Source organism: Ascidia mentula, chromosome 6 (assembly GCF_947561715.1).
Source record: "Ascidia mentula chromosome 6, kaAscMent1.1, whole genome shotgun sequence".
Taxonomy (NCBI): Eukaryota; Metazoa; Chordata; class Ascidiacea; order Phlebobranchia; family Ascidiidae; genus Ascidia; species Ascidia mentula.
The window spans coordinates 3,880,648-3,904,253 of record NC_138571.1 but is presented as its reverse complement, the minus strand read 5'-3'; the positions used below and the strand labels follow the sequence as shown (position 1 = coordinate 3,904,253).

At 39.8% G+C, this 23,606-nt stretch overlaps 1 protein-coding gene across 1 annotated transcript in view; it reads left to right on the top strand.

Moving 5' to 3' along the window:
• The window catches only part of LOC145906907 (protein NLRC5-like), a 50,663-nt gene extending 27,057 nt beyond the window's left edge, over positions 1–23,606 (top strand). The window contains exons 4-5 of the mRNA XM_082994368.1: positions 17,659–17,820; positions 23,336–23,606. Of these exons, the coding sequence (XP_082850494.1) occupies positions 17,659–17,820; positions 23,336–23,500 (327 nt within the window). The 3' untranslated portion in view covers positions 23,501–23,606. The remainder of the gene's footprint in view (positions 1–17,658; positions 17,821–23,335) is intronic.

The window sequence follows — 23,606 nt, the reverse complement described above, 5'->3', positions numbered from 1 at the left end:
TTCATTTAGTTTTTTTAAGCTACAAAAAAAGTTGTTGTTAGCGATTAACGAATTAATCATGTACAGAGCGTTTTCTTAAAACAGATTTATTATTTAGTTCGCTATCACGGTTGGAACAGAAAACTGATGATGTTAGTGGCACCGAAAGAAGAGTTTTTAAACCAAACGATTTTATTAAAGGCAAAAATTAATCAACGCAAGACAATTTAATCCATTGCGATTAATAACAATACATCAAATATTTTGTGATAACTTATCACAAAACACTCAATTTATAGATAAAAGCTGGTAAAACCACCTTAAATTAATCATAACAAGTCGAACGAAAACAAGCTTCCAATCATTGCAGCTGACGGAAAAGTTGAAATCAGATTTAACTCCGCCGTCAACCGCTTCAAGCGAGATAATCACGCCGTCACGGCATGACGTGTGAATCTTTTTTTTTTTTATTACCATAAACATTTCTTTTATTTTACACAAATACGCTACCACAATCTACACATAAGAAGCAGAGCGAAAAGTTAAAAAAAACATGACAAATTACGTTGAGTACTTCAGACAGTATGCGACCATTAATTTTATGCAAATATAAAGTATTTCTTTTTTTGCTAGGTAAAATTCACAGTTACGTAGATTGTTCAAAAATATCACAAATTTCGTTAAGGTCGGGTTCGTTTCCGCGTATTTGCTCCTGAAAATCACATATCTGTCACATAACATCGCACAATTTAAAAAAGTTTACTTGGCAAATCAGAATGGATTCCAAATAGTTTTTCTGCATCTGTTAAAATTAGATTTTGTCGTATTCTAGCACTTAAATATGAAATGACATCCTCCCAGTATACATTGACAATGGTGCACGAACAGAAAAGATGACACACAGTTTCTACTTGCTTCTTGCAAAAAAACGCACATGTTACTATCTATTTTCCCAAAAGAATGTAATTGTTTGTTGGTTGTAACGGCATTGAGATTTAATTTAATTTGGAAGCTTCTAAATTTCGAGACAAGCTTAATAACTTCCACGAAGTCCTTATTATTGGGCGTTAAGCCGTAATTTTTTGCAATCGTATCATGTGCAAGATACTTTCCGTTTGTGTTAAGTATGTCTATTTGAAATAAAATCCCCGCTTTAATACATGCATCCATGAACCCGGGTTTTGCGTGGTATTTTACTTGGGCATTGAACCATAATGGACGATTGTTCGATTGTTAGCCTAGCGTTTCAAAACGGTTTTTGCAAGATCTTACGGTGGCTCGCAGGGATCGTAAGGGTAAAATTCGCTTTAACCGTGAAGACTCAACTTTTGCATTTCCATTTAAAATTACCTCCAACCAATTTTCGTTGCAAAACGGCTTTTCTATCACCTTCCAAGTTTCATTAACCTTGTCATTGTGGAGTTTTCCAAACCATTTTAAGTTTAGTGCAAGGAGGTAGTTTTCAATATCAATCACGCCGAGGCCGCCTTCGTCTACATCCAAACATATTGTCTCTCTTTTAACTCTTTCCCACTTCGACCCCCAAAGAAATTTAAATATTGGTCGCATGATTTTTGAAATAAGATCGTTGGTTAAGATTATCGGTAATACATTGAATTTATACGTTAAAATTGGAATTACCAAAGATTTAATAATTATTGTCTTTCCGAGTAGTGTCAAGCCTCTTGACGACCAGAGAATTAATACCACTTGGATTTGTTTAAGAGTAGGGTTAAAGTTCCTGTTTACCATAACATTGTTGTCATTTGTTTTGATTGGTATTTCTACCCCAAGATATTTTATTACATTTTCGGGCCATGACAAACCTTCATTTTCCATAGGTTTGAAACGTTCATTTCTTTTTGAACCTATGAAAAAGCGACGGACTTATTCATGTTTAATTTGCACCCTGACAATTCTCCAAACTCCTCTATTACTTGAAATACCTTATCAAAGTCGTCCTCATCTCCCTTTAAAAAAACGATCGTATCATCTGCAAACATCGAGACTTTAAATTCGTGTTGGTTAATTTGAATGCCTTGAAAGTTGGCCTTTTTAAGTGCGCTCGCAAGACATTCTATGCATAAAACAAAAAGGGTAGGAGAAAGTGGATCTCCTTGCCTTACACCTCGTTTAATTGTGAACTCCGGCGACAAGTGGTTGTTGTTTACTATAATACCGGTCGGTTGCCTGTAAAGGCATTTGATCCAGGATAAAATTTTATTGCCAAACCCAAATATTTTGAGCACCTCGTAGATGAAGTCCCAGCTTATGGTATCAAATGCCTTGTATATGTCCAAGGACAGTATCGCACCGGGGATATTACGAAAATCTGCGAAATCGATTACGTCGAACAAAAGGCGAATGTTCGGACCAATATATCTACCAGGTATAAAACCGTTTTGACTGGGAGAAATTAGTTGGTTCAAAACCGATTTTAATCGCGTATTTATACCTTTGGAGGCAATTTTATGATCTAAGTTCAGTAGTATTATCGGCCTGTAACTTGCCGGTAGGAGAGAGTCTTTTTCAGGATTTGGTATTAATGTTACCACCCCCTGCGCTTGCGTGTTGGAGAGCGCTCCAGTTGCCGTTGTATATTTCCAAGCTGCCATAAACATGTTTTTCAAGTTACTCCAAAAGGTCAAATAAAATTCTGCAGGAAAACTATTTAATCCGGGAGATTTATTTTTTGCCATTTGCATAAGCGCCATGTAAAAATATTTTTCGATTGCCCTTTTAGTTTGGCGCACAAGAAATTCGTTTAATTTGTCCTTAAGTTGCGCTAACTCGGTTAGTAAACGTTCGTCTTCCCCCTTTTCAGCTAAAGTATCTTGCACTTTTTTTATACGGTTTTCGAATTCATGTAGGTTTGCTAATCTGTTTCTTTTAACGTTTGAGGGGTGACGAATTGTTTCCCCCCTAATTACGGCTTTTGGTGTGTCCCACCTTGTATGTGGATTTGTATCATTTGGGGGATTTTCGCGTTCGAAGTTGGTGACTAACTATTTTCTCTCTATAGTTGGTATCATCAAGCAGGGATACATTAAACTTCCAGTATCCTCTTCCGCGGGACGGAGGGTTGGTATTAAGTTGTAACGTTATCATACAATGATCTGACAATATTCCCGGGTCGATATCGGCATTTGTAACATTTGAAGTGAGTTGTTTATCTAACAAAAAGAAATCAATACGTAAGGCGGCGTATGGATTTTTCTGAAATTTCGATTATTTCTGCAGATTTGGATTTTTTTGTCGAAATATATCTTAGACATTGACAAGGGCCAGTTCAATAGCATTAATTGACATTTCAACCATTATGTATCGGCCATCTTGGTCTACTCGAACGTTATTTGTATGTTGCGAAGTTGACTTGTCTAGTAAAATTGCAACGCCTCTACTGTTAGATGTGCCTTGTGCCCAAAACGCTTTACCTCCCCATTCCATTTCCCACTACTTAACTTTGTTAACACTGCCATGCGTTTCGTGCAAGAAGGCAATGTTACATTTTTTACTTCGAAAATATTGAAATATCGATTTACGTTTCATTGTGTTGTTTAAACCGCCAACATTTTGCGAAAAGATGTTGAGAGCCATAACTTGTGTTAAAAAAAATTCTCTGTTGATATTCCTTTGTTCGATTTACTCCAAGTTCCATGTCCCATTCGTATTCCATGCCACGATCGCAACGGTAAGGACGACTGGGGCTAATTTGGCGTGCCCATATCTTTTTTCACGCACAACAAATTATTCTGCATTTACAGATGCTATTTTTACATGCAATCCCCAACGGGGACTTAGGCACAACATTTACGGTTTCACAAGCACACTTAAGAGAGTACCTTTGGCACTTCGAACATGTCTCCATCAAGACGATACTCTGGTTGAAATTCTCTGCAGCAGGGCATAAGTCTCATTGTGTTCTTGAGGGCTGGGCACTCACATACTTCCATTGCCTTTTCGGCCAGGAATACTTCACTGGTGCAGCATTCCAATCCTACAGCATATTCTAAACCACATGACCACCATGTGAAGGTGGTTGCATTGCCAGGTAATGCTGCTTCTTTTGCTTTTCGGCTCCTCCGGGCTTCCTAGACTTCTCTTTTTGCAATTACCTTTAAGAGGAGTAGTTTGCAGTTCTTTTTCGTGTTGCTTGAAGTTACCTCCTGTGGAGTTCTCTGGAGCCTCGTCGTCGGTTGCTGCGTGTTTTTCAGCCCTCTCACCAGTTGGGTCTCTGTTATCAGACTTTTTGGTTGTTGCGGCGTTTCGGTGTGGTGTTTGGTTATTTTGTATTTGTGCACCTAAATCTGGGAAATCCTGTTTTCTATCTGGACAGTTTGCTTGTTTGTGTCCTTTTCCTCCTCAATACTTGCAGGTAAAAATTTGCCCATGATAGGTAACATAAAATTCGAAATTGTCAATTCTAATGTAGCTTGGTATCGGGTTTTCTTCTATTTCGTTTTTCAAATCATTTGGACCACTCTCATTCCGGTCAACAGCCCTTCCTTATGTTTTCGATGGGTAATTTTTTGGACCTTTCCATATTTCTTTGTTAGTTCGTCGACTAGGTATTCGTTAGGAAATGGATAAGGCACGCATCCGATCGCAACATTAATTTTGTCGCTTTCATACAGTCGGACATACTTAATATATTCGTTATCAGCCAGTATGCCATAAAGCTTAATAACATTTTCTCTGCTTGTACATGTAATGTCGAGGTTGTTTCCTCGTATATCAGCTATACCAACCAATTTTTTAACCGAGTAGTTCACGCTCTTCAGGAAAGTTACTAACTCATCTCCGGGAATTTTATTTCAATAGTGAACTGTGTAATATTTTGAAATGTTTGCAAAGATTATCGTATTACACAAGCGAATTCGCACCTAAAAATATAGTCAACGCTATCAAGATTTCTCAAAAGATCATGGTTGAATCTAGGACCAACTTTGTTGCATAATTTAACGCAATAACACGGCGCTAAACGAGGTCACAGTCTTTGAGCATCATATGCGCTGAGTACTTTTCAACAGAAAAAAAACATCAATTGTAAATTAAAGGGAAAAAAAGAAAAGTAACAATTCTTATTGGCGTGAAATCGGCATCGAACATAAATTACTTGGGTAAAAGTCAAGCACGGTCACATTCCATTATAAACATGTAGTTCGATTTTACGATCGATTTTCGATTCAATTGTTCTTGGCGATTTTAAAGCGAACACAAAGTGTGTTATGTTGTCTATATGCATATTTACAAGTATATATGATGATTAAATTGAGGTGTGTTAACCTGAAAAAAAACGACAGAGATGTTAAAAAGAGTTTTAAATCGTTTGCACAACCACTTGACATTTGTTCGGTCGTCGACCAAAGTCATTAGGTTTTATCTTGTTGAAGTAGCTTACTGTAGTTATTGAAGTAACTTACTGTAGTTGTTTTCACATACGCCATGTCAGTACAAATCTGTTTAACAATTGGCGCACAGATCTTCCATTCAGCAAATTGAAAGGAGGAAACCCCCGTCAATTCTTGCGAAAGAGAAACAAAGAGTAAACTACCTTTGATTCCATACTTTTACGTAATCACAATTGACCAATCGTGGAGAAGTTGTTCTCAAATTAGTGTTTTGGGCAAACAAAACTCCCTGGATTGTAATCTTATAACTTGGAACGAGTCTTCGTCTGTCCCAGTTTCTGTCCATCCCAGTTTCTATTCCAAATCGAATTATTGAAATTGGAATAAGAAATATTCGCGCTTGATTAAAAATAATTATTACTTGTTTGATTCGTGTTTTCAACTAATTGTATTTTGATATCACTTATCTGTGTTGTTATTCACACTTTGTTTAACATTGAGATTATTTCATTTAGATAAAGATGCTCAACCTCTTCGACAACAATATAGAAGACCGTGGTGCGGTTTACGTGGCCGACTGCATCCGAAACATTGAACAAGTGTATTTGGGTAGATGCGGCCTGACAAGCATTGGTGCCAAATATCTATCGGAGAAGATTAAACTGTTGAAGAAACCGGTGAGTGATTTCATGTCCTAGTCGGAATTCGTCCAACACACACGAACTTTTGTGTCGCGAGCAAAAATCCAACGCACGAAAAGAAAGAAAGTTAAATGCTTAGTAATGCTTAACCATTGTATTCGCACTATATAACCCAACTATAATTTAGTGACATTCTGAGGATCGTGCCATTTTGAGGCCTATGCTTTGCACCAAACTCGCTACATGCTGCTAACCCGTAGACTTCTAATGCGCGATCAGTCACACCAATATCAACCACGTCGCAGTTGCCACAGTGTGTTTAGTACACCACACCTCACACATCGAGCATATCTCCTGTGCAGTCCGAAGAACGTAGTATAACAGGCGGGCGTTCATACACTTCGATGTGAAAATCTGAAAGAGGACGCATCAAGGTGTCAGATAGTTCTCCAAAATATGGCAACATAATCACACCTATAGGAGTCGTCCCGTCACATCTAGGCGGTGAAGCCTGGTTACGCCGCATATAGGAAGGATAATAACCGTTTCGCCCGCTTTACGTCACCCACCTCCTGCTCCACTGCCTCTTTCCCCAAAGTCAGTCACCACTCTTGTTTTCATTGTACGTACTACACCGTAACTCGAACTTTGACATAACTAGCAGTAAAATTACGTAAGGAGAAATATGTTTATAAAGTAAAGGTAAGTGTTGGCATCATCAAATGGAATAAATGATAATCCATAACCACATGTGCGCAAAACAAAAGAAAAAAATTACAAAGAAAAATAAGTGATTTAATTAAGGTGTGTTAAATCAAATAAAACGACAGAGATGTTTAGAAACTGAGAAGAATCGTTTGCACAACAATTTGTAACATTTGTTCGGTCGTCGGGTTTCGGTCCAACTTAATTCCCTGTAACTCCTCATCGTCACGCCTCGTTGGTATCACTGTCGACAACCATAACACTTACCAGGGAACTACCGGTCGTCTGTTCGTCCAAAGTTATATCGCAGGTTTCACGCGAACTCATCCAACATGTTCACATGATACGTCCGCTCATTCCCATTGACATCCCGAGCAAAGTCATTAAGTTTTGTCGCAGGTTTCATGCGAACTCATCCAACATGTTCGCATGATACGTCCGCTCATTCCCATTGACATTCCGAGCAAAGTCATTAAGTTTTATCGCAGGTTTCACGCGAACTCATCCAACACGTTCACATGATACGTCCGCTCATTCCCATTGACATCCCGAGCAAAGTCATTAAGTTTTATCGCAGGCTTCCCGCAAACTCATCCAATATGTTCGCATGATACGTCCGCTCATTCCCATTGACATCCCGAGCAAAGTCATTAAGTTTTATCGCAGGTTTCATGTGAACTCATCCAACATGTTCGCATGATACGTCCGCTCATTCCCATTGACATCCCGAGCAAAGTCATTAAGTTTTATCGCAAGTTGTACGCGAACTCATCCAACATGTTCGCATGATACGTCCGCTCATTCCCATTGACATCCCTAGCAAAGTCATTAAGTTTTATCGCAAGTTGTACGCGAACTCAGCCAACATGTTCGCATGATACGTCCGCTCATTCCCATTGACATTCCGAGCAAAGTCATTAAGTTTTATCGCAGGTTTCACGCGAACTCATCCAACACGTTCACATGATACGTCCGCTCATTCCCATTGACATCCCGAGCAAAGTCATTACGTTTTATCGCAAGTTGTACGCGAACTCATCCAACATTTTCGCATGATACGTCCGCTCATTCCCATTGACATCCCGAGCAAAGTCATTAAGTTTTATCGCAAGTTGTACGCGAACTCATCCAACATTTTCGCATGATACGTCCGCTCATTCCCATTGACATCCCGAGCAAAGTCATTAAGTTTTATCGCAGGCTTCCCGCAAACTCATCCAACATGTTCACATGATTCGTCCGCTCATTCCCTATGACATCCGGAGCAAAGTCATTAAGTTTTATCGCAAGTTGTACGCGAACTCATCCAACATGTTCGCATGATACGTCCGCTCATTCCCATTGACATCCCAATCAAATTCATTAAGTTTTATCGCAGATTGTACGCGAACTCATCCAACACGTTCACATGATACGTCCGCTCATTCCCATTGACATCCCGAGCAAAGTCATTAAGTTTTATCGCAAGTTGTACGCGAACTCATCCAACATGTTCGCATGATACGTCCGCTCATTCCCATTGACATCCCGAGCAAAGTCATTAAGTTTTATCGCAAGTTGTACGCGAACTCATCCAACATGTTCGCATGATACGTCCGCTCATTCCCATTGACATCCCGAGCAAAGTCATTAAGTTTTATCGCAAGTTGTACGCGAACTCATCCAACATGTTCGCATGATACGTCCGCTCATTCCCATTGACATCCCGAGCAAAGTCATTAAGTTTTATCGCAGGTTTTTCGTGAACTCATCCAATATGTTCACATGATACGTCCGCTCATTCCCATTGACATCCCGAGCAAAGTCATTAAGTTTTATCGCAAGTTGTACGCGAACTCATCCAACATGTTCACATGATACGTCCGCTCATTCCCATTGACATCCCGAGCAAAGTCATTAAGTTTTATCGCAAGTTGTACGCGAACTCATCCAACATGTTCACATGATACGTCCGCTCATTCCCATTGACATCCCGAGCAAAGTCATTAAGTTTTATCGCAAGTTGTACGCGAACTCATCCAATATGTTCACATTATACGTCCGCTCATTCCCATTGACATCCCGAGCAAAGTCATTAAGTTTTATCGCAAGTTGTACGCGAACTCATCCAACATGTTCGCATGATACGTCCGCTCATTCCCATTGACATCCCGAGCAAAGTCATTAAGTTTTATCGCAAGTTGTACGCGAACTCATCCAACATGTTCACATGATACGTCCTCTCATTCCCATTGACATCCCGAGCAAAGTCATTAAGTTTTATCGCAAGTTGTACGCGAACTCATCCAATATGTTCACATTATACGTCCGCTCATTCCCATTGACATCCCGAGCAAAGTCATTAAGTTTTATCGCAAGTTGTACGCGAACTCATCCAACATGTTCGCATGATACGTCCGCTCATTCCCATTGACATCCCGAGCAAAGTCATTAAGTTTTATCGCAGGTTTTTCGTGAACTCATCCAATATGTTCACATGATACGTCCGCTCATTCCCATTGACATCCCGAGCAAAGTCATTAAGTTTTATCGCAAGTTGTACGCGAACTCATCCAACATGTTCACATGATACGTCCGCTCATTCCCATTGACATCCCGAGCAAAGTCATTAAGTTTTATCGCAAGTTGTACGCGAACTCATCCAACATGTTCACATGATACGTCCTCTCATTCCCATTGACATCCCGAGCAAAGTCATTAAGTTTTATCGCAAGTTGTACGCGAACTCATCCAATATGTTCACATTATACGTCCGCTCATTCCCATTGACATCCCGAGCAAAGTCATTAAGTTTTATCGCAAGTTGTACGCGAACTCATCCAATATGTTCGCATGATACGTCCGCTCCAAGTCATTAAGTTTTATCGTGTAACACAAACCGAGTCTTGTTGAAGTAGTTTACTGTAGTTAGTGACGTTGGTATTTTCACATACGCCATGTTCAGTACGAATCTGTTCAACTATTGGCGGACAGATCTTCCACACAGCAAATTGAAAGGAGGAAACCCTGTCGATTCTTGGGAAATTAAAGCGAAATGCCTTTGGTTCCATTCCTTCACCTAATCACAATTGACCATTCGCCTGAAGAAGTTGTTCTCAAATTAGTTTTTTTCAGTCTTTAGTAGTCTTTGTAATTTTAGGGGATGGCAAAGATCCTGAAGGTGCCATAATTTCTTCTTACATCGTGCGAAAATATACTTTGTCACGTATAAATACGTCTGCACTATTGATTGTTGTATTGTCTTTTATCACTTTATTTCGTTAGCAGCTTTTATTTAAAGCGACTCAGAAAGAGTCAATTAAAATCCATGCGAACGTAGGTATAATGTTCTGGTGGGCGTAGGTGACAGTACTGCCCCCCGGGACACCGCAAGGGTCAGTTCTGTCAATCATGTCGAACAGCAACCGGATATTTGTCTCGATATATCGGTGCGGTTTGAGGCCGTTTCGGTCCTTGGCCTCTAGAATAACTCCAGTAGGGACAGTATAAGGAGTCGTTAAGTGGGTGTCGCACCGAACAAACACGTATTAACTTATCTTAATGTTTTTGAAAACGCTTACGCGAACCTTGTTATGTCTCGACATGGGCGTCGGAAGCAGCTGTTTAAGAGATCTTCGGAGTGCAAGCAAAAACGTTGTGGGTTCTCATTTAATCGCTACAATGAGTTGCTGAGCCACCGCCAATTTTGTACCATCAAACATCTCCGCTGAAGACGTCTGCAAATCATATTCAGGGGTAGTTCGTATTCCCAACAATGTCCAAAGTGGACATGTGGGCTGGAATACCGAAACGGGATATCCAATGGTAGATGAAAGCGCGGGCGCACGTAATCTTGCATTGGGGTTTTCCCCAACCAGCGAGTAAAACGGTCTACCACCGTGGGTAAATACATCTTGCCTTGACATTGTGGTAATGGCCCCATGTCAATGTTGACACAACTGAAACGGTTTGACGGACGTGGATATTCCTATCACGGCGCTTTGATGTGCTGTTGTACTTTGGCTTGCTGACATAAGGGAAATTGCCTCATCCATAAACACACTTGCTTGCGAAATCCAAGCCAAACAAACTTGGAGGCAATAAGCTGCTTGATGATGTGGATCAACTTGTTCCGTGCTTTTAGCGAAGGGGTTGCCCTGCACCCAGCTCAGCACTTGAATATTCTTGTTCGGCATTTTTGCAATTGTTGTAAGAAATGTGATGGAAAAAAACATGGCGCGACGAACTTCAAAAGCAAACTAGAAAAGAAAACAGAAAACAGATGGACGGTTTAGGATGTGTGTGCTCACATAGAATCAAGATTTTAATGTTTAAGTTGACTGGGCGGATTTCCCATTGATCGCCATGTTTTGTCGGCCACTTGTTTCCTTTTTGCGACTTCCGGACCGAATACTCATATAACGATATATGTACCAGAGATGGTTAACATGTCAGCGAATACGATCAATCAGAAACAATTCGATTTGGGTCGAGTTTCCCAAAGTAGTTTGCGAATAGTCGCCTCGCGATACTGAAATTTTCTTTGTAAAGACAAAACAAAATCAGACGCGATCGACCAGTTAAACGATCGACTGAACAATCGTGATCGACGTGTTGTCAACAAAAACAACTTTTAACCCTCAAAGTGGTACATTCTTGCAGGTATCGAGGTCAGAGTTCAGCATCGTCAGGACCTTTAACGCAAACTGATGCGAAAAATAACGTCGAACACTATGCAATTTCAAATAACATGTTTCTTTCGTGGCAAATGAAATTTGTAGCATCGCACGACAGTGGTTGTTAGTTCTTCTGCCGCTAGTTTCCGTCTCAATCCTTTCTGAATTGTTTTTGTTCATCTTTTATTCAAGGTTAATATGATTACAATGAAACCTCCAAAGCGGCTGGGCAATGCGAGTCCAAGCCAGCTTAATGCGCTGCAACAAAACATCAATATTTCGTAATTATTTATAAACGTCTGTATGAAGTATCGTTAGTTTACACGTATCGATTGCCTAATATTCATGTAACCTGGAAATTTAACTCTTGGGTGGCTGAATATTAATTGGGTAAATTCACATATTTATGAATATTATTGTAGAAACATTAAACATCCTGCAGTTTTCAAAGTGGCGTCGCTAATCAAAATTAATGTAATTATATAAGCGCAAAACAAAAACGGTTGATAACCAAAGTTCTAAACCATCTCTTTATCCGAACCCGAACTTCGATGTAACTTGGTTTCTAACTTCAACTTGCGTAATTGAGTTCAATCCCTTGAAATGTAAGCGCACTGATATTTCGCCATTAGAAAATTGGAATTGAGAAAATCTTGTCGATTTCTTCGATGCAAAAGCAAAGCGTAATAAGCCTTTATTTTAACCCAACGCTGATCACAATACGGCGAAAACGGTTTACGATTTTTGGTCGCCGCTACTATATAGTGCAGTTTTCTGCTTTATTAAGATGACGTAGAAGCTTTTGAAATAGGTTTGTTGAAGTTGTACATTTATTTGTACGCAAATTTGACATGACCGTGTTGCATCCACTTGAAATTGATCGAATAGCAATTTGTTGTGAAGATGCATTCTATATTTTCTTCCACAAACATTGAATTCCTTTCACCATTTTCTCAGTAGCTTGTCTGTTGTCTGATCCTCTTTCTACGACCAACCAACACATAATATTTTGTGTTTACCGTCTTACAACATGAAGAGGTCAAGTATAAGTGAATTAAAATGAAGCCGGTGTCCTTTCTTGCGAACAATCACGTATTCACGAGTGATCTTGTACTTAGACTCATAATGGTGCTACATGGGTAAACGTACGGTAAACGTAATAACGGTTGGGATTCAATCCCATTTCAACAATAAAACTGAATCATTGAGAATTTGCAAGGGTTTTGTTGTTCTTGTTTGTGACGTAATATACTTTGGATTGCAAAAAGTGATTCCTAGGTCTGGCCTAGGTTGCTGCTAAATCATCCAACCAAGATAGTATATGTTGTAACACGGCGGTAAACGTCGTCACAGAATTTACCTCTCCATAGATACCCCCGCTTGCGCAATCTAAGCCAAACACACATGGCAATCCTGCTTGGTGATGCGAATAGATGGATTAGAATGTCCATGAAAAACGTCAAACACACTTTTCGTCCATGTTGCTGGGACGACCAAAATAAATTTATGGGGGCAATTCTTTTGTCACAGTCTTGTGGCCGTGGTGGATGCAGCAATCGAACTTAGCAGATTTTAATACAATATCTCTTGCGTTTGTGCTTCGTTCAAATCCAGTAAGAGGCATGGCACTGACTTTGGCGTTCGTGTCGATAAGAAAATTTCGGCTGCAATTGCGTGCAAGGAAAAGGCCGATTGGTTTGCCGGTTAAGAAATAGTCATTACAATGCATGCGAACAACATCTTTAAAGTGCGAAAAACACATGGGTAAAAGGAACTCAGTTTGTGGCACATTTAAATAAGAGGACACATAGAGGTGTCAGATAGCTCTCCAAAATAGGAGTCCCCCCTTCGTAAATACATGTAAAAATAATTATCAGTGATTAAATTGAGGTGTGTAAAAACAAGCAAAACAGCATAGATGTTTAGAAAATAGAGAAGAATTACTATATGCGCAAAAGAGCCATAATAGTCATTGAGAGCTGCAGACAGGTGTACAAACTGTTTCGACCTACAAGGTCTCATCAGTGCAGCTGGTGACAGTGGCACATGCTAGCTGATAGACTGTCAATCGTCGATATGTTGAGTACCAAACTAGGTACCAATCAACACAGAGAAGAATTGTTTGCACAAACACTTGTAATATTTGTTCGGTCGTCGGGTTTCGGTCCAACTTCATTCCTAGTAACTCCTCATCGTCACGCATCATTGGTATCATTGTCGCCAACCTTACCGCTAACCTGAGTACAATCGGTCGTCTGTTCGTCCAACGTTTTATCGCAGGTTTCACGTGAACTCATCCAACATGTTCACATGATACGCCCGCTAATTTCCATTGACTTCCTGAGCAAAGTCATTATGTTTTATCGAGTGGCTCAAATCGAGTCTTGTTAAAGTAACTTACTGTAGTTAGTGACGTTGGTATTGTCACATATACCATGTTTAGTACAAACCTATTTAACTGTTGGCGCACAGATCTTCCACACAGCAAACTGAAAGCAGTAAACCTCGTCGATTTATGCGAAACGAAAGCTAAGAATAAATTGCCTTTTTATCCATTCTTTAACCAATAACAATTGACCCATCGTCAGGATAAGTTCTTCTCAAATTAGTTTTTTTCAGATCCAAGTGATTTTAGGGAATAGCGAGGAACCTGAAATCGTCGTATTTTCTTCTGACATCGTGCGAAATTACCTTCTCATTTGTTGTTAGTGCAACGAATGTCTCAATAGGTAGCGTTTAGTTGAGGCATAGATTTCCTATGTGCACCTTTTTTAGAGTTTAATTGAAAGGCCTGAGCCTTGGGGCTAGAATTTGGTAATCTCCTTTCTTCTGATTTCGAAGCAATCTATCTCCAACTTGTATACACAATTTTATTCTTACCAAATTTCAGTATGAAGACAAAAGAAAGGCAATGTTAACTTAAACTTTTTCACACAAGCAGATTACGTGGCAATCGACAGATTACAGAGTGCCTTGCACAGCACTTGCAAAAGCAAACCATGATCAAAGAGGAAATAGCCGCGCCACTCAGGCGTGTGAAACAACGTTGTACAACATATATTGAAGGCAAAGCAAATTTGCGTTGACAGGGTCACACTTTGGCCAACGCCAACAAAGAAGATATACTGGAAATTACTTGCAACACAACGACCAATGTGGCTTTACTGACATAAAAATTTGACCTTTATGCATCAAAAAGTTTTGTTAATTAAGAATTCGCTACACTGGGTGGCCGTAAGATGTTTTATTATCAGGAATCGGTTTACCTCCGTCATTCATTCTGATACAAGCACCAAAATTACTTGGTTTGTCCCAGTTTATATTCTTTTTAAATAAATCGGATTTATTTAATTCGGGATAAGAAATATTCGCGCTTGATTAAAAATAATTATTACTCGTTTGATTCGTATTTTTAACTTATTGTTTTTTGATATCACTTATCTGTGTTGTTATTCGCACCATATATGACATTATTATTACTTCATTCAGATGAAGATGCTCAACCTCTCAGACAACAATATAGAAGACCGTGGTGCGGTTTACGCGGCCGACTGCATCCAAAACATCGAACAAGTGTATTTGGGTAGATGCGGCCTGACAAGCATTGGTGCCAAACATCTATCGGAGAAGATTAAACTGTTAAAGAAACCGGTGAGTGATTTCATGTGATTATTATTGATATTATCTTTTATCATTATATTTGTTAGCAGATTTTACTTTATGCGACTTAGAAAGAGTCAATTAAAATCCATGCGAACGTTGGTATAATATTCTGGTGGCCGTACGTGACATTAGTGCCCCAGGGACACGGTAAGGGTCAGTACTGTCAATCATGTCGAACAGCAACCGGATATTTGTCTCTATATATCGGTGCGGTATGAGGCCGTTTCGGTCCTTGGCCTCTATAATAACTCCAGTAGGGACAGTATAACGAGTCGTTAAGTGGGTGTCGCACCGAACGAACACGGATTAACATTAACTTGATTTTTTTGAAAACGCTTACGCGAACCTAGTTATTTCTCGACATGGGGTCGGAAGCAGCTGTTTAAGATATCTTCGGAGTGCAGGGCAAAGCGTTGGTTCTTATTTAATCGCTACGATGAGTTGCTCAGGCACCGCCAATGTTGTACCATAAATCATCTCCGCTGAAGACGTCTGCAAATCATATTTAGGGGTAGTGCGTATTCCCAACAATACCCTATGTTACCCAAGGTGGACATGTTGGCTGGAATACCGAAACGGGATATCCAATGGTAGATATAAGCGCGGTCGCACGTAATCTTGCATTGGAATTTCCCCCAACCAGCGAGTGAAACGGTCTACCAGCGTGGGTAAATGCATCTTGCCTTGACATTGTGGTAATGGCCCAACTATGACAATGTTGTCATGACTGAAACGGTTTGACGGATGTGGATATTCCTATCACGGCGCTTTGATGTGATGTTGTAGTTTGGCTTGCTGACATAAAAGAAAATTGCCTCATCCATTGAACCACTTGCTTGCGAAATCCAAGCCAAACAAACTTAGAGGCAATAAGCTGCTTGATGATGCGGATAGATGGGTAAGAATGTCCATGAATAACGTCAAACACACTTTTCGTCCATGTTGTTAGGTCGACCAAAATAAATATATAGGCGAAATTCTTTTGTCACAGTCTTGAGGCCGTGGTTATGCAGCAATCGAACTTAGCAGATTTGAATGCAATATCTCTTGAGTTTGTGCGTCGTTCAAATCCAGTAGGACACATGGCACTGACTTTGACGTTCGTGTCGATACGAAAATTTCGGCTGGAATGCCGTGCAAGGAAAAGGCCGGTTGGTTTGCCGGTTACCTCAGCCATTACAGCCAACCAGCGCTGGAGTTTTCCTGGAAGGTGGTGGACAGCATTGTCGTGCTTTTTGCCCGAAACCTTCATGGTAAAAGCACATGCCAGGAACTTCGGGATTGCCAAATGTTTGCAAAGTTGCGCGATTCTTTTCTTTGCTCACAGAAAACTCGGACGATGTGGTTCGTTCCTGCCACAATAAATCTATGCACTTTGCCAAATACCGAGGGCAGCAATGTCTTCACTTGCAACAACAATACGAAGGTCTTCATGCATGTTTGCAAATAAAGTGGTTTAAGCAGAAAGCAAGTGTGATGATCACTCAACAAAGCAAGCATCTCCACCATTAACGCCGATGGCTTTTGGTCGCCTACAGGAAGGCAAGTTGATTAAGCGTGATGAGCGCTCTTGGCGAGAAAGGTCAAAAGTGTCAACCGTGTCTTGGCGGCAGTGCATACTTGTCTCTATCAGGTGGTTATTCTAAAATATTAATCGGTCGAAGCGCTGTGTCCTGATCTGGTGCGGACACAACGTGAATAAGCTTCGTTTCATCTGCCTTGATGTTCCCAAGTGTAAACTGTGCTTTCACTTGTTTCAGACATATACGTGGTTACGAAGGCCAGAATGTCGTTCAGCATTTTCAGATTCCGTCTTGCGTGGAATATTCCAATAAATCTTTGTTGGAATGGGGGTTCACTAGTTAAAATGATTGTAACTTTTGTTTAGAACGCCTCGAAACGAGTCCATAACCATTAACATCCCATGCAGAACCATTAGGTTTTATCGTATAACACAAACCGAGTCTTGTTGAAGTAGCTTATGTAGTTAGTGTCGTTGGTATTTTCACATACGCCATGTTCAGTGCAAATCTACTTAACTGTTGGCACACAGATATTGCACACAGCAAATTGAAGAGAGGAAACCCGGTTGATTCCAACGCACTAAAGCGTATATAGTTGGTTTCATCTGTGCGAAAGTACCTTGGTAGCTTGCGGTTTCAGCTTTTATTTTAAGCGCTCAGATACAGCCAGTTAAATGCATGTGAACAGCATCTCTAAAGTGCGGAAAACACATGGGTAAAAAGCACTCAGTTTGTGACACGTTTAATGCGATGCCTGCAATACAATGGCCTTTATTTTATCACAAATAACAAGAAGGCGATTGTTGGCAAACAAAACTCCCTGCATTGTAATCTCATAACTTGGATCGCCGAGTCTTATTAGCAAGCTAGTTCTACACTGGGTGGTTGTAAGATGTTTTATTATCAGGAATCGGTTTACCTCCGTCATTCATTCTGATACAAACCTCACAATTACTTCGTCTGTCTCAGTTTTTATTCTTTTAAATCAATCGGATTTGTTTAAATCGGGATAAGAAATATTCGCGCTTGATTAAAAATAATTATTACTTGCTTGATTCGTGTTTTCAACGTATTGTTTTTTGATATCACTTATCTGTGTTGTTATTCACACCTTGTTTAACATCAATATTATTTCATTCAGCTAAAGAAGCTCGACATCTGGGGCAACAATATAGAAAACCGTGGTGCGGTTTACGTGGCCGACTGCATCCACAACATTGAACAAGTGGATCTGATGAGATGCGGCCTGACAGGTGTTGGTGCCAAACACCTATTCGAGAAGATTAAACTGTTGAAGGAACCGGTGAGTGATTTCATGTCTTAGTCGGAATTCGTCCAACACACACGAACATTTGTGTCGCGAGCAAAAATCCAACACACGAAAAGAAAGAAAGTTACAGGCTTAGTTATTTTAAATGCCTACAATCGCCATATCGATATGTAATGCTTAACCGTTGTATTTCCACTATTCCTCAACTATGATTTGTTGTCATTCTAAAGATCATGCCATATTTTGATCTATCTTATGCTCCAAACTCGCTACAAGCTGCTCACTCGTTGTTCCCGTAGACTTCTGTCAGTTAATTACATCACGCTGTTGTTTCTTCGGTCGTGATCGTAATGCGCAGTCAGGCTCACCAATAATGATCACGTCGCAGTTGACACAGTGTGTTTAGTACACCACATCTCACACATCGGGCATATATCCTGTGCAGTCCGAAGAACATAGTATAACAGGCGGGCTTTCAATCACTTGGATGTGAAAATGTGTAAGAGGACGCATACTTACTACACCGGAACCGGAACTTCGACATAAATTGGTGTCTAGCCCCAACTTGCTTCTAGTTTTGGTTATATCACAATTTAAAGTGCATTTGCCACGCCATGACAACTTTGCATAAAACTAAATGTACATCTACAACAAACATATATCCAAAGTTTTACAGTTCTACGTCAACCAAAAAATGGAGAAAACTGCACGAAAAGTATCGGCGACCAAATATCGTAAACCTTTTTCGCTATGGCGGAAATGACATCACACAAGGCGCTCGCGTCGAAAAAATGCATTGTTTACATGGGAGAAGGCGCCATATATTGCAGATATCGAATTGTTTCAAACATAGGAGAATTCACAGATTACGTTACCTCAAAGGTCAGGACAAGGTTTTACATCACACAAAAATATGTCACTGTGACGTCACAAACCAAAGTCTTATTTGTCCTTGATCATCGGAATAGCAAGGGTATAGCAGCAACGAAACTACTCTGTACTTCGATAAGACGGGGATGGTGCGTTTCTTTGCTCAGTGACAGTACATGACGTCATTTTTGGTTTGATGTCATAACTTTAACCTCACCTTTCTGCTGATTTAAAATGATGATTTCAACATTTCTAGTTACAACTCTATTGCGAAAAATACATTAGTGGTTGATTGTGGCGGGTTTAATAAGTCATTTATGACGCGAACTCGTTGGCAACGCCACTGTCGGACAAAAAGTGGTACTATGACAGAATAACAGTGTTGTGTTGCATAATCACCTAATATAGTCGGTTTTTCTCGGAGGTCTTTGCCAGCCTCAAATTCAATTAACCTACTTCTATCTTTTGCTGTGAGTGGACAAAACGGCAATGCTAAATTGACGGTTTGTCTTTGTCGTGTTTTGAAAAGTTCATGTATCACGTTAGCGATCATAAATGCTGTAACAACAAGAACGCCTTGTCCCAGTAACTGTTTTATTATTACACAACTAAATAAGACATAATAGGTCGAAACAACGGTCATCTGTCTGTTGCACTTGTTCACTTGTTGTCCCCTGTTTGCAATACTATACCAAACGTGTTTTACAATGTTTTCCATTGCTACGCATAAGGCTTGCTGCCAGCACTCGCACGACCAAAGGGCCTTCTATGACGTCACGCAACAATAAGCTCGCTTTCGCACGATTTCGTTCGCAGCGGTAAAAATGCGACTTTGATCAACTGTATCTCAGAAACCAGTCGTCGTATCAAGCTTCTTTTTTCGCCAAAAATGTTTGAAAGTTATGACCATCTCTTAGTTTAATAATTAACAAGTTTGATTTTTACGTGTCACATGCACTACAATCTTGAAAATTTAACTTTAGAGGTCATTCGACTTCATGCATCTGGTTACAGTTTCTCTTGTTTGCCAAAAACAATTGCCGGGTCTGATGACTCATGAAGGGGGACTACTATCAATTAATAGAAAAAAAATTATTGTAGCTGCATTAAGACAGCTTCCGGTAATTCATTTTTGCACGAATCAAACCTACACTTTTTTCGCTTTGTTCGACAAATGAATGTACAACAGGGGGTCAAAATGCCCCAAAGTACTTCTCTCGAATATAATTTTGACCAGAATTCCTAGACAAGGGTCTGAACTAACAGGAAATTACAAATTGAGTATACTTTCTGTGATTCGTCAGGTGATGTCTCGTAATAAATTAACAGTTCCCGAGAGTTAATTTAAATTCTGATACGATTATCACACACCAAAAAGCGGTTTACTTACACGATTCCTTGCGCTCTCGGCAAATTGCAGCGACAACTTGTTTCGTGCTTTAAGGCAAGGGGTAGCCCTGCTCCCAGCTCAGCGCTTGTATCTTCTTGTTTGGCATTTTTGCAATTGTTGTAACAAATGTGATAAGCAGCTTGGTGATGCGGATAGATGGGTGAGAATGTCCATAAATAACGTCAAGCTAGCAGCGAGTGAATCGGTCTACCACCGTGAGTAATTACATCTTGCCTTGATATCTGCATCTCCAGTGAGTAATTACATCTTGCCTTGATATCTGCATCTCCAGTGAGTAATATATTTAACAACGTCTGTACAGTTTGTCCATTTCATATTTTGGACCACAACAAATTCGTTAGCTGCTCGTCCTACACAAAGATTTCGTCCAATAATAAATGTTGTATCTCTGAAATACCAAGTATGTGACAATAACGTGTAATTAGCCTACCTCTGGTAATTTTACCCAAGCCTGAGTCATTGAGTATTCCCGGGTAAAATCTGATGCCCACTGGTTAACGATGTGACAAATATATGGAAAACCCGCGTGGGGCAAAATTACTCTTCTTTGAGACGACACAGCGATGACGTATCGACGTTTGTAAAATCCCACGCTGAAACACGGCGTTAACAAAGAGTCTACCAGATGTTCTACCTGGTGACGTCGAATTTCGAACTGGAACTAACGGAGTTCCCCTGGCGTCCATATTCCTGCTTCGTGACATTGATTTAAATCGTCTGAGCAGAGCAAACAGAACAGACTTTTTTCCCATATAATATTGGGTCCAAAGCAAACTTCAATTTTTTTGATAAAGTTTCTTGTCATATACATCCAGCACCATACACCAACACTCAACATAGATGATAGCTCTAAACCTCTCTATCTGTTTAACATCTAGGTCTGCACAGCAGCTCGACACGTCGCTAATGATCACCTCGCTGCTGGGCTGCCGGTGCTGTTATCACGTGAAACGCCCTCCGGCTTGTTGTTTTACGTCATTGCTGTTTCCCTTCTGTCTTTTGTTTCCCCTCCCTACCTTGACGCTTTTTGTAAGCTGCTCATTTGAGTACTGATGATGAACACTGTATGAGTTCGAAACGTTTACCAGGATTATGATGAACAGCATTCTAGCTCTGGCTTTTTTGTTTAGACTATTTAACTCCAGATACCCAAGTTTCTTGTTAAGTTTTCCCATGAGCTGACTCGTTGTATCCGAAATTGGAAAGTAGAATTTTAAACGACAGGAACCAAAAATATTTAGAGAATGTCCCGAAGTTGATCGGTGACCGAAGTTTGTTGCTTCAAGTTTCGATCGTCCAATCACCTGTCCAAACTTTGGTTGTAAAAATGTTGCCAGTTGCCATTGAATCGAGCTCCATGTTGAACCATTTCGAGTCGATAAGTGGAATTAACATTTTTGCACGGCTTTGCTTACGAGAATTGCCACTAACCTCACACTTGAAATATGTTTGCTTTCACGACTCACAACTGTCAGATGTCCACTACGTCTAACAAAATTATACCTGTGAGTTTTTGAAGCAACAGTGTGATGCAATACCCCGGAAACCCAGACTTGCGAAATTAACAATACGTTGCCATCCATGACAACTTCCGCAGTGTTTTATATTTAGGGGAGACCGGGGATACCTCGGACACGGGGATACCTCGGACCAGGTATTTTACGTCACAATTAGGTATTGTTAAGACACTTTACAAAAGCCTTATGTCTCCATCAAACATTAACAGGAACTTTGGAATTAAATCATGTCTGCTTAAAAAGTTATAATCGAAAAAGTCAATTTATCAGTGAAACCAGGTTTTTCAATTTGTATGTGGAAGGTTATATATCTGTCACAGTTAATCAAAATGCAGTAATTTTGGGTTGATTGCATAATCAAATATGTATTCTTGGATAGGCCAATGATGATTTTGTGTAACCTTTAAAAATACGGCCATAGTTTAGGAATTTCCATGTCGTCACGTGGTCGGGGATACTTCGGACATCATGGCAAAAAATCGCGAGAAGGCAAAAATATTTGAGTTTTATGAAAAATTATCGGTCATAGTAGAGAATAAACAGAGGCTGGATGAAATGATTGAATTTTGGCAGTAAGAAAAAGCCCCAAAGATAAAAAATCGTTTGTTGACTCTAAAATGTATGATATCCGTGCTGCCGTTAAACGTACACGATTTACCCAAAGCATGAACGTGTGGAAGGGTCGAAACGATAAGTGGCCACGCCCCGATTCCTGAAAGCTTGAATGATATTTTATGCGCTAATGCCCCAATGCTGATATTGCGCCAAGTTTGATTTCAGTTATTTGTTAAATAAACAAAAAAAACGTCTGTTAAAACTTGCTGTCCGAGATATCCCCAGTCACGTCCGATGTTACCCCGGTACCGGGGTGACATCGGACATTTGAGACCTGTTTAAAAAATGGGCTGAATGAGCATTTTTAGTGAGCTAAAACGAACGAAAAACCTTTTGTTTTTTGAGCAATGCTTTACTGCTAACAACAAAACAAAATTTAAGAATGTGGTTCATAATTTAAAAAAAATATGAGCAATTTTCCCAAAACCGTCCGAGCTATCCCCGGTCTCCCCTACCTGCTTTCTTGCGTCCCGAGATACTTTCGGTTGGTAACCTTTTCAATCCTGGCTTCTTACATTAAACTTTATTTTGAGCAAATAATCCGCTTTAGAATACAAAGAAAAGTTCCCATTAAAGTTACAAATGTCATCCCGGTTGGTAACCACTTCTGTATTCGTTTGAAACAAACAAAAAATAACATCTGGAAACTGCAATGAAACAAACGAACCTGACATAACCACAGAACAAAGTTGCAGTTGAACATCACAACAGGAAACAGTAATAAATATACCAGAAGACTAAAATCGCCTGACATAACCACTCCTTATCCAAGTATCAGCAGGATGACGTCGATAATGCAAAATATTAATTTGTGCTGTAGTTTGCTGTTACATGTTTGGTTCAAATATCAACAAAGCATTGTTTATTTGCAAACAATGTGAATTGTTTTTGAACAATGACCACTATTACCAAAATCCTTGTGATTTTACTTCTTGACAAATATTTGAATAAAATGTTGTAAACGACGATGAGATCACTGACGTAATAATCTGATCAGAAGAAACTTGTTGTTCATTTTGGACTTTTTCGTTTATGTTATTACAAATCCACTCTGGTCATTTTACAACAACATAATTAGATATTTACGACCATAACATGATCCTAACCTCCAAGCATAAGTTATTTTGTTGTTTAGATGGAGTTTCTTGATCTGTCCGAAAACGATTTGACGGATGAAAGTGCTGAGTCATTGGCTGCCTGTGTTCACAACATTGTGGAGTTGTGTGCTCCGTATTGTGGCTTCACACAAGCAGGGGAGAATCTCATCAGATCAAAGTCGCCAGGAAAAATGTACTTTTAACTTTCCTTTCTAGCTTGCAGTTCCTTAAGTTGTTTCCGATAAAACATTGAATGTATAATCAACATAATATTACCACGCTACACTAATTCAGTGACGTAACACGCGA